The 20059-nt window shown below is 42.1% G+C and overlaps 3 protein-coding genes and 1 long non-coding RNA gene across 14 annotated transcripts in view; 2 read left to right on the top strand and 2 right to left on the bottom strand.

The window, feature by feature from the left end:
• The window catches only part of kcnt2b (potassium sodium-activated channel subfamily T member 2b), a 40987-nt gene extending 29731 nt beyond the window's left edge, over window positions 1-11256 (bottom strand). For both annotated transcript variants that reach the window (XM_084370629.1, XM_084370630.1), the window contains exon 1: window positions 10586-11256. In XM_084370629.1, coding sequence (XP_084226755.1) covers window positions 10586-10674 — 89 coding nt within the window. In that variant the 5' untranslated portion in view covers window positions 10675-11256. The remainder of the gene's footprint in view (window positions 1-10585) is intronic.
• A 1054-nt stretch (window positions 11257-12310) lies between these two features.
• Window positions 12311-16745, bottom strand: qtrt1 (queuine tRNA-ribosyltransferase 1). Its single transcript, XM_084371922.1, has 9 exons — window positions 16373-16745; window positions 16184-16252; window positions 15911-16049; window positions 15619-15813; window positions 15077-15215; window positions 14899-14974; window positions 14673-14782; window positions 13981-14065; window positions 12311-13048 (listed from the first exon to the last, which is right to left on the bottom strand). The coding sequence occupies exons 1-9, from the start codon at window positions 16658-16660 to the stop codon at window positions 12896-12898; spliced, it is 1254 nt and encodes a 417-aa protein (XP_084228048.1). The 5' UTR covers window positions 16661-16745; the 3' UTR covers window positions 12311-12895.
• On the top strand, window positions 13989-14768 carry LOC311268332. Its single transcript, XR_014623961.1, has 3 exons — window positions 13989-14049; window positions 14333-14405; window positions 14682-14768. It is a non-coding gene; the product is annotated as an uncharacterized lncRNA (long non-coding RNA).
• Window positions 16746-16890: 145 nt separating the features above from the next.
• Window positions 16891-20059, top strand: part of dnm2a (dynamin 2a) — a gene marked incomplete at its 3' end in the record, with an annotated part of 28701 nt that continues 25532 nt past the window's right edge. For 5 of the 10 annotated variants that reach the window (XM_084371918.1, XM_084371917.1, XM_084371920.1 and 2 more), the window contains exon 1: window positions 16892-17346. In XM_084371918.1, the coding sequence (XP_084228044.1) occupies window positions 17186-17346 (161 nt within the window). In that variant the 5' untranslated portion in view covers window positions 16892-17185. Of the gene's footprint in view, window positions 17347-20059 lie in introns of all 10 variants that reach the window. The other 5 variants (XM_084371916.1, XM_084371912.1, XM_084371914.1 and 2 more) reach the window with 2 other exon arrangements.

Genomic DNA, 20059 nt, shown 5'->3' with positions numbered 1-20059 from the left:
CATACTTGTGAAGTGTGTTCAGCCATCGAAGCCGATAGCCCACTTGTTGACGGTTCCCTTTTTGCTCCGAGCAGCCTGTGAACAATAAGGCTTCTGCACACATGATGGAAAACAGACGGACATGTAGATACGCACAGATCTCCAGGCTTCACAAAAGCCCAGGGGTGTGTAATTGCACGTTTTGGTTAGAAAATGACTGTAGGAATTACTAGAGTGATGGGGCGCCCTGCAGTATTTGTAGTCATAGACAAAGTTAGGAAAGATTTTGTGTGCATATGTCTGTGTGCGGTGACTCGTACTGAGCAAATCGACCATGTGACCGCATGAGTTCCTCCATGTAGAGAGCAATCAAACGGTCAATACCATGGTGGCACTAATAGCAGGTCACCATTATCACCTTTATCTAAAGTAAACATTATTACTCATCCATATGGAAAAGCAGAGCTGGGAAGTAAGAGACTACATGTAGTGAAATTAATACATACGTTATTAATTAGCTAAATTAATGTTACTGTGCTAATCAGAAAGATGTTCTCTCCTGGTCCAAATCCAAATAAGTAACAGCAGTCAGAAAATCAGACATCCATGCTGCATTATGTTTTTATGGTCTGGAGAGGTTCAGGCAGTTAAAACTTCTTGCCAGTCACAAGTGATTAGGATATTGTTTTCTCTTTAAATAAGAAAACATACTGATATAAGAGCTTCAATGTTTATCTAGCACATTTCCCACAGCTAAGTGCTGCTGGGTCTGATGAGATCATTGCACAGGCTTTTTAAAGAGCTCCGCAGTGGCAAGTTCTGGGTTATCATCCTCATAACAAACCAAAATCTTAAGAGCTTTAATGTTCGCTTTCCCTCAAGCTAATGTCCTCTTTTCAAACCAAATCCATTAGTTGCTGCACTGTCACATCTGACCATGACTGTGTTTTTCTATCCTTTGCCAAACGTTCAGTTAATTATCGTCTGTTTATTGTTTTAAGAAACTTAAGGTGACATACGTTCTTATATCAAGCCATCCATGCATTTCTTCATTCGTCAAAGTCTTTAAACCCTCTCCAACCTCAGTGTAAAGAAGCTGTGATCTTCACCCAGGAGAAGAGGATCATTTCAGAGGTCATTTTGCCTGTGATGTGTTTCTCAAGGAGCAAGCGTTTCCACTTGAGTGTACAAGAGACGATGAAAAATAAAGTGGAAATATAGCCCAATAAAGAGTTGAGCTGTGGGATAGATTGAGAGTCGGGGTCTTTAATCTAAGGGGAGGATGGGTGAGAAAAACACATTAAAAACTCATAAAGTGCATTATTTCAAAACAAAAGAGACACAAGCACATCACAATGTCACCTCTGGGCAATAGCCACATAGCAGCACCCCCAGGGCCCTCTGAAAAGCCCAGGGAAAAGAAGTGATTAGGTAATTGTTGAGAAAAACTGCTTTGGGACGCTGGAAAAACACATGTCGCTGGATTAGGGAACGACTGCTTCAGAGTATCATATAAGACACACCAGAGAATAACCCTCAAAGAGGGTCCCCTCTCTTTCTGTCTGCTCCGCATACAGTTTTATCAAAGTCATTATTTGCAAGTATCAAGATCATCTCATGGGCTTTATTAAGCAGAAACAGCTGGAAACATGAGGACATGAAGAAAGGGGGCACAGCATAGCATTTCAAACCTGAGCCTGGGGAGAAAATTTCCGCATTTGCATGTACACTCTGATAGTTGAAGTGTGAAAGAGAGAGAGAGAGAGCAGACACAAATACAGACAGATAAGTAGACACAGACAGATGGACAGAAAGACAGAGGGGGACATGCGGAGGAGGATCTTTGAGAGAGAGAGAGTGCTGAACCCTGTTCTCCTGCTGCTTCCACCCATGCCTCTGCTCCATAATGACACAGCACTGGCCATCTAATGACACAGTTGAAGAGACGAAAGAAACCCAAATCTGTGCGTGCACAACAGCACAGCATTGGCTCATCACAACCTCCACACACAACTCAGAAACACTATTCATAGCAGAGAAGCAGAAAAAAAAAAAAAAAAAAAGAATCGAAGCAACCGAGGGAAAAGTCTACCTCATGATAAGATCAGCCATATCAGTGTTTACTGTATTTAAATCAGTCCAGTCTCAGATATAAATGTTGACAGATGGCGTTTCTGCAAAACACCGATACATTCACATTTGTACGAGTCATAGGCATGTTCATTACTTGACTTTCATACTAGGAGGTGGAGGGGATGGTGGTGAAATTACAGGCAAGAAGGCCGGCAAGCCAGTGGCCACAGCTTGGGATGGTGTTTCAACAATTACAGGTGTGATTTTTCTTGGTGAGACCTTGGGGCAATTTCCAGCCGTGTTCGTGGCAACATACAAGGTATTCTTAATGAGATCTCAGGAAATCTCGTGTTTGTGGCAACTGGTTCAGGTATTTTCAGAACATGATGATCTCCGAACCTCTACCAAGTGTTTTTTGTGCCTAAACCTAACCAGAGCAGGAGTTTAGCATTTTCACAAAAATGTCAACATATCTGTGGTTTGCAGAAACGTACATTGCCAACATTCATTCTGTTGATTGGGTTGGTTTAATGGTTTAACTAATGAAAAGAAAGTGAAAATGTAAATTAATATTTGGAGCATGGCTTTGGAAAAAAATAAATCTATGATAAATATTTTGCCATGATGTCGTTCTTTACATTTAAGTCCTTGTAGCGTTATTTAAAAGACAATAAGTCCCGATTAGACTTTATAAGCTGTAATTATAGCATCATAAAGATGTTTATTGTTAGATTAAAATACTTTTACATGCACTTAAAAGACAAAAGCCTCTACTAAGCTTCTTTGTTGCTTTATTAAGATTAATATATACTTTATTATGCATTTATTAGCAGATAACTATGCACTTATTAACTGCTAACTGCTTTTTACAGCTACCAGATCTAAAGCGAGAACGATGTCTTATTCAGGGTTTTACATTTATTTAAAAAAAACACATATTATTATTATAAAATACAGCGTTACCAAACATGCTGTAAGTAAAGAGTAAAGGATACATCTGAATGCCCACCATTAAAAGAGAAAAATCCATCCTTGATAGAGGCCGCCTGTCAATCTACACTCCGCAGTATGGATCACTTTGATATGTAAACAAGGACAAATGACTGTCCTGGTATTTAAATCACAAACCCTTCAAAGATTTACAGATAACACATGGTAAGGGCTCAGATGAATAAAAATAAATTTAACCTATAAGGAGACCGACATCTGCAGCAATGGAGTGGAAATGTTATTTTAAAGAAGCTCTTTCCATCTATCAGAACAACATGTAGCTGCTGGAGAACCATTTTACGGAGAAATGCTAATTACCATAAACCAGTTTGAAGTTAATTTCTCAACATAGTGTATGGCCTAGGATGTGAAGATGAATAGGAGATCCTCTGAGAAAAGAGCGCACATCTAAAAGAGTGAAGAAAAAACAGCGAGGACAGGAGGAATTCAATAGGATAACAAGAGGCAAATAAATTGCACATCAACACTGGGTCACTCTTACAGCTTTACAGTAAGGCAAGGTGTTCTCTGCTTCACCCGACCAATGGTCGACAGGACAGCTTGTCCCTGACCCAGATACACAACCATCACACGTATCAGAAAATGAAAAATGAGACTACACAACCTCGCTAAAGACAGAACTTTTTTCCTCTGCTAAAAGGCACGTTTTTTTTTTAAATACTTCTCACTGCTGCCGCATATTGATTTTAACACTTCATTGAAAAAAAGCAAGAACTTAAATTATAATGATGGCTGCTACCTTTAAATAGCCTCTTTCTCTCCTGCTTTTTTTTTTTATTGAGTATAAATAAAATGTAAGCAGTCTGTGTCGTGACCGATTCATCTACCATTTTATCCACTGTGCAATAGTCGTAGGCGATCAGGCCAAAACACAACATCACAATCTATTTAATTGGAATCAAGAGCCACAATCTAAATGATATAACTTTGTTTTCGATGCACTGCGCTCACAGTACACAGCCCCTGAGCTTGTTGTTTAACAGCTAAACAAGTTGCACAAAGCAAACTGAAGAGCGGAGCCACAACAGCCTCTTGCTCTTAACGCTAGCACAAAGTACACAGCTTGACCAGTAGCTGTCATGCCGGTTAGCCTTTTCAGTCGCTTACATTTCTCCCTGCTGGCCAGCAATAGCTACAGGGCAGTCAGCGTCTGTGCAGTCAGGCAGTGCACCAGAAGAGCGGCTGTGGAGGTAGACCTGAAGAGAGGGGATGGGATTTTTTCGGTTGGATACTTTTTCAAAATTTTGCTTGCTCTTGTGGGTTTCTGCAACCTTACCAACCCCTGCTTTAAATACAGCAATCTCAAGATTTGCCTGAAAAGTAGATTATGGACACTTTCAAGATGGGTCATGATCTAAAATCATCAGATCGCCCACTCCTACTGTAAATACGTACACGTGTCTATCCTCCAACAGTACCTCCGTCTACCACAATAGCCAGGGTAACAACTCAACAGGAAAATGACAGCCATTATTTACAATGAATATGTAATGTTTCCCACTGTATATTAACAGTAAGGAAGTGTGCAGTGTAGCCGTTACTCAGAGCCATTTCCTGAACAACCCCTGTGTTGTCATGGATTCAGACTTTCCATACATCATCAGTGGAAGCGCTCCAGCCATTCCTCCCTTCTGCTCCCTGACGTAAACCAGCCTTGCCTCATCCCTTCCTGAAACGATCATTCACTATTTATTGCTTGGAGGAGGATACACTGACACATTCAAGTAGTCTCTTTTGTTTACCTGCAGGAAGAGCAAATCACAATTCCTTCAGTTCCTCTCTTGAATTCATGGAAAAAACATGGATCCACGTTTTGCTTGCTAATAAACACCCCCTTTCATCTCTAAGTCGTGAAACACAATATGGCTTAAATGGATGTGCAACTCTATTAAAAGCCATCCAATGACATTCAATCTCCCTCTCCATTCAGATTACATCAGCCTCAGATGTGCGCAGGCATTTAACATTTGATCAAATAAACGTGAGATATCAATCTGTTTCAAAGTCATCTTCAGATCGCCACTTTCAGGATGGCATGCGTGATGCAAAACGAGGGAAACATGAGAGGTATCTTCTCTGTCCTTGGTGTCTCTGGAGCTGCTTGGATTGTAAGGATCTGTGGTGTATTCAGCTAACACACTTAGGAGTAGGGGAGCTGAGATCAGTGGACAACTGTGTTTGTGATCCCCACACAACAGCGTGGCACAGTAGCTCCCTGCCCCCACTCTGATGCCATTGGGCCTTTTAGAAACAGGGCCCAGAAGTGCTCAGACACATGCTAGTCAGCCCCATGGCTGTGTTAGTTTCCACAGCAGGAAGGCTCTTAAGTGTTGACAGTGCTTTTCTAACCCAAAGGCTGGTTAGGGACTTCAAAATGTAGCTTATTAAAGCCCACTGGTAACGAAATAGCTGTATAAATTAAAGAACAATGAGTCTAGATAACCACTGAGCATTGGCTCTGTTCTCTCTGTGTCCTTGGGCTATTGCTCGTCAATGATAACAATGAAAAAAGATAAAGCTTTAATACATATCCAATATGTGTCTCTGTAAATATATCTATATATATATTGTAAATGCAGGGGTTGCTGGAGTTCAAAGAACAAATAATTACATTTAATATACTCTGATTGTGCAGCTGAACTGAAGTGCCTCTCACTTTGCCTTCAGGTCGCGTCTTCTCTGTTCTGTGCACAACCTCCTGACAAAGAGGGCTCATGCTCACCTGGCTTCATACGCACAATATTCTCTGTAGCAGGATCCTGCTCAGACTCCATATGAGCGCTCCATCCTCCCACTATGCCCCCTCGTTTGATCTCAAAGGGACCTCTCTTTAATGTTCAGGCCTACTGGCAACCTTTCCTCTTCACCAGTATTAATTAGGATGTTGTTTTTATAAGCTCATTCATTAATTTTATTCGCCTACATCACTGTTGGCGCCAAGTTTTCCCGATCGACTATTCAAAGCCCTCCAATTAATCTCCATTAATAACTGGGTTTCTTTAAGTTAACTACAATGTGTTCACGGGTAGACTCGTGTGGCTGTGAGGACATGCGCACAACTCACAAAAGAAGTTATGAGGTCCCCGTCACCCAGCATCAAATCTGATAAAAATCACCTTCACAGAGTGACTCTTCTTATCATACCAGCCATTTGTATTGCTAATAACCTCACTTGATGCCAACTCTGGCTCTGCAGTCACGATGTATAATGCAGCCATGATTCCACAATTCCTGACAGAGATAGCCATCAGCTTTCCAAACTGTCTTATTATTAATAAGTCTGAAACTTACATGAGCCTTGAAAGGCTGGTTAAAGGACTCTGGCGTTCACCTTATAGTGAAGTCAAAGCGTATAACGGGCATGAATATCGACAATTTTGATGGATTATGCTCTACACTGGCTTTACTAGATTAAGGCTTGACTGGAAGAATTAAGGGGGAGGGAAAGGGAATAGGAGCATGGGGGAGAAAGGGTGGTGGAGAGTAGACTGAGACAGAGAGATGAGGAAGATTCGGAAACCACAGCCAATGACAGATTGTTCTAAGGACAAAAGGCTGTCATTTGTATGATAATCCTGGACTCTGAGGAAAGCTCCCATTGAGGCTTTCTATTGTGGAGCAATGGAGACTCTGTTGTATTTCATTTTACTTCAAACAAATTAGGCAGAAGCAGAGCTGTGCTGGAAATCGTGTGTGTTTTTAAAGGCTGTCATGAGCACGCCATCTACTCTGCATTGCTGGAGCACAGTAATTGCAGCACATTAAGCCAGAATTCATTCTTTTGAGAATGCTCACACTGTAAAAAATTTGACAACAGCACCGGAGATAAGCAGATGGGGGGTGTTTCGGTGAACACAAAAAGCTATCTTTACAAATTTGGGAAAGCTACACGTGCTACCTTTCATTTGTGTTACAGACCGTTAGACGCGTCGTCACCTCTGGTCGTGAAGATCTTGATCTGGCTGGTGTGCATTTGTTTTGGAAGCGAGTGAAAGACAAGACGTTCATATTTTTATCACCATTTTTCTTTTTTAAACACAGCTGTTTGCAGGATGAGTTGCTGTGAGGTAATGTTTCTATTTGTGGCTATGCAAGATCAATGGTGGAACAAAGTAGGCTTTGTTTAAATGACGTTCATACACCTACAGTATATAAGCCTACGTAGTCTACAGATAACAGATTTGATTGCTTATTAAAGTAATTTTGTCAAGAAATCTTTCGTGAGGAATCTGAAAAAGTGACACTGGGGGCATTATAATAACTATATTTTAGACTATATATCCAGTCTTCTTGCTGATGGTCTATGTAGGTGATAGCAGAGCATCAGTATGAAACTGAGGCTGTTCATAATCAGTTCAGACTCTCACTCTGTAGTGTGTTTAGTCAAGCTGTGATAAGATTTACACAAAGTCAAAGACTACTGCTAATATCAAAAGACTGCCAAAAAGAAATCAGGTCTTGATATCATGTTCTTTTTAGCCAAAAACCAGACAGCTCCTTTGACTGGTAAAATCCTTGTCATCAGCCTGCCAAAGATCGGTATTTAATTGTTTAGTCATCTGGCATTTCCTCAAAACAGAAGCCTCTGACTCACCGCCAAAAAATAAATAAAATAAATGGTGTCAGTGTAATCAGAACAGTGTTGTTAAAATCTTCCCACTTCTCTGTCCTTGACACATTTCTGTACCCGCAGGACATACATTCACTTACTGATCAATTATCGGGCACAGCCTTGATTAACTTTGAGGGGTGATGTGAGCTACACAGATAAAAGATAATTGGCAGCTGTAACCAATCCTTTAGCAGCACACAGCTCTTCAAATACTGATCTGGAGAGAAAGCTTGTTTCAGGCTGTGCGGCCAAATCATAGCCAAATTTCTGTTTGTTCCAATTTGAAAAAATAAATAGATACAGCCACTGCTGGGTTGTCAAAGACAACGTCTAATTGTATTTGCAGTTTTGTATGTTTTACCAAAGAAAAAGCGCAATTCACACTAAAGTATTAAATATTTATAAATATACACTCGAACTGCAGCGCCACAGGGCACAGGTCCACCAGAAAACACAAACACTGGCAGAGGTAGAAAAAGGAGGCAACATAGAAACCAGTAATAGTACTATCAGCAGGATAGGAGATCCCTGTGTGTAAAATAAATTATAAAATCAATTGCCTTCCTTAAAAGTCTGTGCTGAAAATTGCTTCACCTAAGAGCCTTCCAACAGCTTCAGCAAGATGTATTCCACTGGGTTACAGGAGAGCTCTTGAGAGAGGGAAACATCGTATTATGGCACTTCAATCAGAAATAAGATGTATGGAGGAGAGGGATGGCGGGGGTGCGAATGTTAAAAGGGGGGCCATGTATGAACACACACACACACACACGCACACAAGCATGGATGCAAGCTGACAGGACGGGGAGAAGGCCTACAGAGGATGACAGAAGAGGGATTATAGGGCTCAATATTGTAGGCGTTCCCAGAGCAGAGTGTCCCCATATGTGTCAGGGAGATAAGTTATGCATACACATGCTGACATTTTGATTAGTGATACTGTATGGAGCTATCTGTGCACCTGAGCTCATGGGGCCGTTTGGTTCTTTGGGAATGTTGCTTAAAGGCTACTCGTTAGATTAATGGACCATGGCAGACAAACTGTGTGTGTGATTCTGCTGTAATTAAGCTCTCTGTCACTATTAATCACAGCTCCTGCTTTCCTTCTAATCAGTCCATTTTATAGAGACTAATTCTCCCGGGCACAGAGATCAACATCTTGACCCCCCTGAGAATCGCTCTCTTCTTTCGCTCACATTCCTTCCCGGGTCTGACGTTTGTAGATGAAAGCGATGTTTGCATACACATGCACACACACACAGATTGAGTTTAAGAGAGTGGCAGACACACACACAGTTACACACATCAGAGATACAAAGGACTAGATTTCTATTTTGCTGGATACAATGCTCATAATTGAGATCTACTTTCTATGTGGAGCAGGCAGCTTGGGTACACTGGCTGCTCTACGACAAAACAAATGTAACATGCACAGCCCACACAAGTTTTATTTGGATCTCGGTACCTTCTAGAGCTCTTAAAGTGATTGACACCAAGTTATCCTTGAACACTCATCCACATCATGTATTTAGAGGGTATTACAGCACATCTTTGGCACCGACACAAACGCAGCCCTCTCAAACTGTCTCAGCAGCCTCCAAACCAACACAAGCAATCACAGCCACACTGTCACTTTACTGTACACCTGTTTTTGTTTCTGTTACATTAAAAGATCACGTCCTTGTCACCTGTCTTTATGTTTCCTCGTCTCTTTTAAAGACTGAGGTGCCTGGACTACAAACAGTCATTTCTTTTCTTCCAGGAAACAGGCAGCAACCCTTGTCAATGAACCTATGTAATCAGGTGAGTGAGGTCACACACACTGCACTCTGGTTTGGAAACATTAGTCCTTGGGCAATAGCTGACAAATTACAGAAGGCCAGAAGAGCACGGCCAGGGTGAGCAGGCCTGTCTAGGGCTCAGCTGTGCGAAACATACTGTGTTTCAGATACACAAGAAAATGGTATGATGTATCACAAACAATAGCTGGATGCTTTGTGCATAGTTTCAACAATATGATTTGCATTATTGACAGGCCTTTATGTTAGCATGCAGCAGTGTCTCGGTAATGACTGGACTTTGATTGATCTCTGCCATGCTTTCAGTAGCAAGATTTGCCCATTATCTGATTTGAAACAGCCACTCAAGTCCACAAGTGTCTTGGTCCCAAAGCCAGCCCAGCAACAAGAGACACCAAGCGTGAAATGGAGGTTAGCGTTTTCCATTAGACAGCATAATGAAAAAGCCAAATTAAGCAATGCATATCGTATAGCACGTCCAACTGCCCTGTAAATGGAGTGTAAGCAAAGGTTAATTGCCAGTTACTGAGAGCACCCACTTGAAATTGCCCGTCCAGGTGGCAGACGGTTCACTGTAAACCGCAGGAATTACGACATGAGGAGGAACATAAATAGGCTCCTGTACGTTCACATCCCTCACTGCTCCTTCATTTCCTTCCTGGTTGGTGCAACCAAAGGAATTTTCTCTGATGTTCCAAATATGTACGTGTAAAATGCGCTTTGTATGATATGAAAATTAATACAAAATATTCCTAAATTAATATTTCATCTCTCATTCTCTTTCGAGTATGTTTCTCTTATATGCATAATCATCAGTACAATGCTTTTGGAGAGAAATAGTTTATTAGCAGAATTAGCACCAGTCGCCTCTGCGCACTCAGGGCAGCGAGGAAACCTGTTGCAGCCTCCATAACAACAGAGCTGCACAGCTGCCAGTGAATTACTCCAACACATTCATACCCCAGAATCAACGAGATCACAGGGAGAAAATGCGAAACAAATGAGTACTTTTTCTTTTGACAAGGGAGGTGATGTGATGCTCTCATGGCGCACAGATGCGCAACGGATTCGGCGCGCCGTGCGTAAACGATGCAAGTAGCTGCATCCTTACCTGTCGTCGGTCTGCCAGTCCCCGAGCAACAGGTCTCGGAACCGGTACCGAGGGGGCAGCGGGAGCACCTCCTTCTCCAGTTCGACCATGGTCCTCCTCTATAGAGCCCAAAGGGAGAGATATCGCCGCAAACCGCACCTCCACACCAAGGAGGTGGACCCCCCAAAACCAACTCCGTTCCTCTTCCTTCTGCTATTCAAATCGGAGAACCAACACATTGATACACCTCATGGCATCGTCTTCGACCTTTCCCCTCAATATTAAAATCAACTTCTTTCGTGTTCGGCACCCGTCACAATGCAGCTCTACTTTTGTTCCCGCCGAGGCAACAGGTCGAGGATGTTCATCCGTCGGTGCGTATAAGGGGAGGCTCCACTTTTACTGTGACAGCTGGAGAGCAACTGGTTGTCTCTCTCCACACCAGCATCCTCCCTGGCTGAGCTACGCATGGACGCACTGGCTGCAAATGTGTAACCAACTGTTACACTGTAGGCTTCTGTTGCGACGACTTTTCATTTCACGAACAACCCAAAAAAGCATCAATCACAAAAACAAAGGCGTTTAAAAAAAAATCAATATTCTACAAAGAGCGGTCTCCGTCTACATTTGAGGCTCATACTATCCTCTCAAATCCCGAATAATAAAACTGACACACACACGTGATGCCCAGATATTTCTATCACACTTCTGTGGAGACTTGTGCGCATCTCAGTCGTGAGTCTAAACAACGCGCACATTTACGCCTGTTTGCTATTTCTGCATGGAGAGTTTTTGTTATGTTAACTGGGCTTCTGTGAAATATTATGGGATTATAAAATCTTTTTAGAGCCAGTTTAAAGAGGCACACATGACATGTTGGGAACCGTCTTGCTGAAATATACACGAGAACACATCCAATTTATGTAGTGCAGCTCTCTCATGGGCTAAATGTAAAAACACAGTGGAAGCAGAAGATTAAAAAAACATCTCTTCTCATGACAAAGAACAATAATACTGTAATTTATAGCAAACGTTACAATCATTACTTGAACCTGGAACCATAAAATACATTATGAACTCACTTTTTCCAAAGCAGAACTCCTCCTATGAATAATTTAGTTAGCTATACTTGTAACTAATTAATATAATGAAGATTATAAGCACTTGTAAACTACTTGTTATGCACCCAACCCATCATTTGCATTATAGCACTTCACTGCTGATGTTTGCCCGCCACTCAATACATGTCACAGATTTAATCCTGTGGAGCCCGTGGTCATGACAGAAGCTGTAATGAAATTCAAATGTGGCACTCAAGAGGACTGTTGACTCAAAGCCACGGGCAACAGGTGTTATTCAAATTAACTTCCACTTATTAATATTAATCACCCACAAATGGGGCCTTGATAAACCGGCACCTCTGGAAGCACCGAACAAAAACCTCCCCCAAGAGGCTCAAAAAGGATTACTGCCAATTGAAATGATGAGAAAATGAAGAATATCAATGGATGATAATGATTTAAAATTACTTAGACGGATGCTGACTTTAGATTGTCAATAATTCGGATAACATTTCAGACCATATGCCTAATATTACTGCAATAAGGTTACTTTCTGCTAAGAGAAAGCTGAACTGCTGTTTATTCTTTTAGAAAACTTATACAGCACATCATTCAATTTTATTGTCAGACTCTAGTTGTGTCTATTTTGCCCTCTGGTGGTCATCATGACAAATGCACACAAATCTGTAGCGAGCTTCATTTATCAGTTGAAACAGTTACAGCTGACAACTACTAGTCTGTTAGGATGTGGGTAAAAATACCAGAATACATAAGCATTTATTCATATTGTGACTGTGGCAAACATGAAATACTACTGTGTACTAATGTACTAATGTACTGAGGCACAAAATAAAAATACAAAAAAGAGGTTGACAGGAAGGCGAGACGTTTCATTTCAAGTGGGTGGGCCAACTGTGTAGCCATGGTAACAACACAAAACTGTCTGAGCATATCGGAGGAGATAGTTCATGTGTTTCAAACCTCATTTAAACCCCATTCAGTCTCACATTATCATAATGTGTACTATGAGGACAATTTGCAGAGGCTGAGTGAAGAAGGTTGTTGCAAAAGACAATCAGGCTTTTTCCCTTCAGATCGAAAGCCATTTTCTTCATCGCCAACAAAACTGGCAATGTAAAATATATACAAATATAAACAAAGAGTAGAAAACAATCATCCATAAAAAGAGTCATTTAAAAGATATAAAATCTCTCAGTCATTGTTTGACATTTATACGCCCATTTGGAGAACAACAGTTGCCGTCCTGGTTCTATTCCAGTGCAACGTTGACGGAGGCGAGAGCGTCCACAGCCCAGCTGGGGTACTGGTCCCGAGAGGGAAACATTCGCTTCATGAACGTCCGTATAAACTCAGGGAATCGGCCTTCGATGATGCTCTGCCTCACAGAGCGCATCAGGGAGAGCTGTGAAGAGAAATGTTTGATGAATCGAAGTAAAATAATGTAAATCTTGATCTCCAGAGGGAAGTCATCGACTCCTCTGCAACCTCAGAGTGTAGGGGTCAACTACAGGTCAGCATCCTCAGAGCATACAGAAAGAATACTTACAACCATCAACCATGGCAACATTTAGAGCAACATAAATGTTTCACAGAAATTAAAAACTTGTTGTGACATTTTCAGTTTGGATCAAAGTGGTAGAGTCAAAGCCCAACAGACCAGACGACACTAACATCACGACAGCCACCCTGCTGGTGCAGCTTCAATGCAGAAGGCAATGAAAAAAATATCAAGAAATTAACATGTTGCATAATCAGACATTATCTGTTATGCTCTCTGAATGTGAACATGATGTTTTGGGACACATCCGTCACGAGAAGAGACTCTTCGTTGTTTTGATAATGTCAGAGCAGCAAAGCAAGTTTGTGCCACTTTGAGGTACAGAGAGTACTGAAGGATTAAGTGATTGTGACTGAGGCGAGGACACGATCTGAATTGTGTCACATACGTTTGCAAAAGTTTCATATCTTTTGTCACATTTCTGTCGGAGCGATAAGACATTTGGGACACATTATGTAAACTTGTGGCTCGGGCTGATATCTCTTAGTGGCAGGATACAGAAAACTAATGAACTGATAAAACACACTTAATACATGTAGTATGTGTCCTTCAGATATATCAGCTCCCATGTCATGTTGAAGTTTATTGGATTACAAATGTAAATAATAATCAGCTTTCAAGTCAAATGGGTTGATTGTAAAAACAAAAAACTTTTTAAAAGTTGCTATTTTGGTCCAAAAACTTTTTTACACTTATTTGTAAAATGCTTTTTGTTTTTATTTAATCTTTCAGTTATGATTTGATGTTGACCGTTAAGAGACATTTCCAATACTGACCTGGTAGGCGATGTTGTGGATGGTGATGTGATGCATGGCTGCAGTGTCACTCTTGAACAGAGCATGGAGGTAAGCCCGACTATGTCTGAAACAGACGGCAGGCTTATTATTTACATGTTTCAGTCCTGCAGCAAACTTTATATGTGGTACAGAAAATCTAAACACCAGGTGCCAGTGGCCTCAAACTGCAGCATTGACCAAAATGTACCTATCCGTATATTTAAAGCACCCTCCTCTCACAACACGCTGCATTATTGCATTGTCTGATCAAAGTAACCAGCTAAAGGGACAATCCATCCCAAAATCAAAAACTCATATTTTTCCTCTTACATTGTGATGTTTGTCCATCTAGATTGTTTTGCTGTGAGTTGCAGAGTTTTGGATAGAGAAAGATGTCTGCCTTCTCTCGAATTCAATGGAAGGAGGTGATTCTCTGCTTGTGGTGCTCAAAGCACCCAAAAAAATTACACTTGAAAAACTCAACAGCAGTTTCTTTCTAGAAAAAATGACCCAGTTCATCAAGATGATGCACAGAACTTGATGAGTAACTCTGTCCCTACAAGTCTTTTCTGGTGTTATACTACTTTATAATATTCAATATCTGCAATATCTGTCCTAATGAAGAACAATGCTTATCACATGAGCTAAATCTCCAGGCTTGCACGATAATCTTTGGTTTGTTCTCAACTTACCTCTTGCAGGTGGGACATTGGCAGTCTGGGTCTATGGGTTGGAGGTCCTTTGCATACTGCTTGTGTTTAACCTGAAGAGATCCCCAGGGCACCAAGGCAGAGCCAAACCTCTGAGGGAGGAGAAAGATGACAGAAACACAGTTTAAATCTGTTTGGGATGTGGAATTATAACTGCTAAATGACCAAGTAAAAGTGATTATCTGTGTGTGAGGTGAAGAGGGCTTACTGCAGTGCGGGTGGGGAACACACAGTCAAACATATCACATCCCAGAGCTACACACACCACCAAATCCACGGCATACCTGCAGCACATAAGGATCATTCAGGCTCAGTTTCTAAAGTCATAAAGCACATTTAACGCCACAGTTCTCATGAGATATTTTCAGCAAAGAAGCAAAACATACCCTACACCCATGAGATATCGAGGCTTTTCTCGTGGCAGGTGGTCAGTGCTTAGTGTGACCATCCGCCAGAAGTCATCCTTTTCCTCTCCTCCACTCAGGCCGCCAATGGCAAAACCAGGAACATCACGTTTTGTCATTTCTACAGGAAGAGGATAAGATACCTAAAGCACAAGTTCATCAGTCTCTCACAGTCAAACTGGCTAGTTTACAAGACCTGACATTAAAATGCAGATGTTTCTTTTGCCTGCCAACATGCAGATTGCTGCAACTATCTTTGCATAATATTTTGCTCTTTAACTTTTGACAGCACATATCTTATATTACTGGATTCCTCTACACATCCTGACACTTTGAAGTTACTGTCCAAGCTGCCTGACACTTATCAGGCTTCATGTATGAATATATGGAGTGTTTGTAGTTTATATGGCTGCTCTAGATTATATTAAGTAGCTGGATTTTCAGGGCATGTAAACATGTTCTTAGGCTCTTTCCAAATATGATCAATCCTCCAGCATGCTTGTAAAAAAACCCAGCTATTTTACCATCTAGACAGGCCTTGCGCAGCTTTGCATTCAGCCCTCCCTGGATGATGGCAAAAAGGTTCTGTTTGTCTGGGTTTTTATTGGCTGCCATGCAGCGGTCCAGCCAGCGAATGGATCTGTGCATTGCCTCCTCCACCCGTGGTCCGGTCACGGTACTGCTGACCACGTCATCCAGCTGCATCATAATGTCTGACCCTGGAAGAAGACAGAGAAACATGGTCTTTCAGCCACTGGGAAAGCTCCAGATCTTTATTACTTATTACTGATGCAAATTAGTTTACTCATTGCAGACCGAGACTGTTCTGTATGCTGATGGACTTCTCAGGAGTTAGGAGGATCTCTTTGCCATCATAGGGGGACTTGAACTTTACTCCTTCCTCAGTGACCTCCGAGAGTTCAACAAGAGACACCATCTGAAACCCTCCGCTGTCCTTTAAGCAGAGGAAAGTGAAACAAGATTTTAAAGATCACCTACCACTTGTACTTTTGTGAATATCAAATATCTCCCCTTGCATTTAACTCTTTTGTTGTCTATGATTGATTGGTTTATTAAAAATATACTCACGGTTAAAAGATTTCTCTTCCAGTTCATGAACCCATGCAAACCATTGGCTTTCTCGATCAAGTCAGGTCCCTGTGTGTGGCAGAGTTGAAATGGAAAAGCACATTCTCAAAAGAAAAGTTATGAATGCATAAAGTCAGAATTAAAGTCAAATGAATCACAAGGCACTGCTTATAGTGCAGTATTGCCCACCGGTCTCATGCCCAGGTGGTATGTGTTTCCAAGACAAATCTGACACCCAAGACCCTCCAGCTGATCCACGGTGATTCCCTTCAGCGTGCCCTGGGTACCGACAGGCATGAAAACCGGGGTGCTGACGGCGCTGTGTGGCAGTATCAGATCACAAGCTCTGGCTTTTGTCACCGGGCATTCAGCAACGACCCGCAGAGTGAGCGGAGAAGCTGCAGACAGAGCTTTCTTCAGCGACATGTTGTGTCCTGAAGTGTTTGAATCAGCCCCACACTCTATGGCGGCGGCCATGTTGCGTGAACCATGTGACACGAAGCGGCTGACATTGACAGTCGCGTTGACCAATCAGAAACGAGCGATTCGTTTCGAGCGAGGAAACACGCCTTTTCGATATCCAATCAGAATGTCTGCTTGACAGAGGGGCAGAAACGTTAGCCAATAAACAACCTGGTTTCACAGACAAGGGGCGGGCCTTAACTCACCGGTTTCGATCGGATGTCGTCTACGCTAACCGGATGGTGTTTGTGTAGGAAGTTCTGTTTTGCGAGTTTTCCGTCCGTTTCGACTGACCGAGTATTTAAGTTAATGCGCTTAAAAGAACACGGAATGATATTAGTGTGAATTGCATTACCGGCAACCGCTCAAGTGTTCACGGAGAGAATAAAAGCCTGAGCTGTTTGAAGCGGCGGAACTCAATACTTCAGAGTAACCCGAGAGCACCTTGCTGCTAAGCTAACGTTACCTATATAGTTAGCGCGGCTAGCTTTAGCCTCTGGTCTACGTTGTGTTGAAGGGGCTCACAGAGCTAACGAAGCCATGGGGAACCGGGGCATGGAAGACCTGATTCCCCTGATTAACAAGCTTCAAGACGCTTTCAGCTCCATTGGCCAGAGTTGCAATTTAGATCTTCCTCAGATTGCTGTGGTCGGTGGACAGAGCGCTGGCAAAAGCTCGGTGTTGGAAAATTTCGTTGGCAGGTGAGTTATTATGATCAATTAAGTTAACCATTGAGGTGATCTCATAGTTAGTGTGGTGTCTTGCGTGGTCTAACGTTGTCAAACTGTGTATTTTATGCTCCAGCAGGCTCGATACGTTCGTTATCTGTACCAGGACGTAACGTCAATATTGAGTTACGCACTTGTCGTAAAATGAAGTGGCTGCAGGTTCAACAACTTGACGTAGATACGCCCTTTACGTGGCAAACCACTGGGGTTTCGTGTATTTTATAACGTTTTGTGCACCCAGAGCTCGTGTAGGGTTTCTTACTTTTGCAAGCAATCTCCAAACTATGATGTGTGCATATGCTCTTTACTGTGATGGGCTCCCTGGTTGTTCTCTTGTCATGTTCCCAATACTTTGCACAATATTTATGCCTTTTTAAAATGATCAGTGAATATATTCTGCACCTGGTCCTTCTTTACACCCTGACATTTTGTACATGACAAGCTAAGACTTGTATGAACAATGAAGTTTGTGTCTGTAAAGTGCACATTTTGGTATGTTCAGAAATCACAATGCAGGTGATCTTGTTATGCCATTGTCTATCTGGCTTCAGCTCTGAATGGGAACTTTTTCCTGTGCTTTCAGTTGCACTTCCAGGCCACACCCAGAAAACCTCACAGTTTATATTTACCAGTTACTGTCTGTAACTCACAGCTCTTGATTGGACTTGTATTGGGTCACATAAGCTTGTGTTGTTAGATCAATTTGTCCATTTATATGAGGGGGTAAAACATGTCATTGAGAAGCAGTAGAGGCCGAGCTAGCCACCTATTATCCTCAAGGATGTACATTTTAGTAGTGCATCATTGTTTTACCTCAAAGCAGTTTTTGGTCAAGATTATGTCAGTTTTTCAAACAAAACAAGCTCACGTCTGTAGCAGACACAACTTCCCGTAGCAGCTTCCTCTTTTGTTACTGTTTCTGACCAAATTAAGGAAATAGGCTCAATGTTTCTTCATTCTCTGTGGTGTGAAGGTCAAACTACGGTGCTCCTCAACAGGCTGCTCCAGTTGTCCTCTCCCACATCAGCAGTGAGTGAGATCACCCTGCAGATAAAGAAACAAAACAAGCCGGCTCTAAAGCAGCTTGTTTAGCAGGTTTCCACCCTATTGAGGGACACTCGGTGTGTAACCCAACCTGCTCAGGGACTGCACAATCACACACATACGTGCAGGCCACCCAGCTGACGAGGAGGAAGTACATTGGCTATTAAGATGGCATGCAGACAGGCCTTTGGTTATAAACACACCGGCGAGCGCATTTCTTAACTGCTCTCAGGCAAGAACACACACGCAGATTAGACTACCACTCAGTGCACATTAATTCAGATGAGTGGGACTTTGCACTGTGAGAGCACCTGACACACATCAGCTGTAATTATCATGAGACATTTCATGGCGACCTCAATTTCATTATGTGTGCAGACCTTCTTCCACTTTCTTCCTGCTGACAGGGCTAACACACACCCATGTGGTGAAAAGTTAAACAAATACTATGCAGATTTGCGAGGACACATACACTTGTGCATGCTCATCTTTTTAAAAAAAAAAATCTTTTGAAGTGTGTCTCAGTGGTGCACTTTAGTGTTAACTATCTTTTTATCCAAAAGATGGAAAGTACTGCAGCTATTATGTATGACTGTTGCTGCTGTGGAGGTGAACTTGTGGGACAACAAGGTGGAACAGTAAAAGTCGAACTCGTACCTAGAAGGTGGAGTCTTAGGTGCTGCGTATCACAGCAACAGGTGGGGGTGACTCATTGTTGATATAAGGGCTTGTTTGAGCTCATGAGCAGCTAATTTTTCCATCATTTGCCTTAGAAAACTATGAAGGCTTATTGTTGTAAGATAATTGATCTGCAAATTCTCTGTGGTGACAGCAGACTTGAACCCTGAGCAATTCGGGACTGTCGGTAGTGGTTACTCCATGGTTTTCCCAGTCGATGATGTCTTCTGTTATGGTGAGGTTCATGATGTGTGTGAGAGCCTGGCTTCATCCCTGTTCCACCAGGCTTGAAAATAATCCCTCTTTCCCTTTCTCTGGCACCAAGGACAGCAGAAATAGAGTCACTCAGTGCTGGGTAGAGGCAAATTTCAGACCACTGAATGTTTGATTCAGAACCGGCATAAATGCTTCTCCTTTTGTCTTCTGCCTGAACTCCATACTAATGTCACTTACTGCTTCACTCTCTTTAACTGGAAAATTGTCTGCCGTCATCATATGCACGTCTGTCGTTGCTTAGTTTCTGTTTTTACATTTCCTGGCTCTGATGGAGTGAGGGAGGTAGGGCTGGACCATAACTGCTGCGTAGCTATTCCTCTTTAGCTGTCACACTTCTGATATTCAGCCCCAGCCGGTCAGGGGGAAATGAGATTTCTCACTGTGCTGTTTTGACCCATCTTGGAGATGTGATTTTGGCCTCTGTTCCCTCCAAGTTACTTACTGGAGACAAGAACACATTGGCTAGCTGGCTGGCCTGCATTCTTTGCTAGACAGAAGCTAATCAAATCACTCTGGCTCAACAGCCTTGTGTATTTGTTAATGTTTCTGGCTTATGGTAGGGGCATGTGTATATGTGTTGTTGCCTTGTTGGTAGGCAGGCTTGTCAGATTTCATCAAGGTAAACTTAAAAAATAGGGTTAGTCCAGACCCAACTAATGTTAAACACCAAAGGCGCACAATAACACTG

Source organism: Pagrus pagrus, assembly GCF_965226575.1.
Source record: "Pagrus pagrus genome assembly, chromosome: 13".
NCBI classification, from domain to species: domain Eukaryota; kingdom Metazoa; phylum Chordata; class Actinopteri; order Spariformes; family Sparidae; genus Pagrus; species Pagrus pagrus.
The sequence above is the reverse complement of the archived record's forward strand: the minus strand, read 5'-3'. Positions and strand labels throughout refer to the sequence as shown.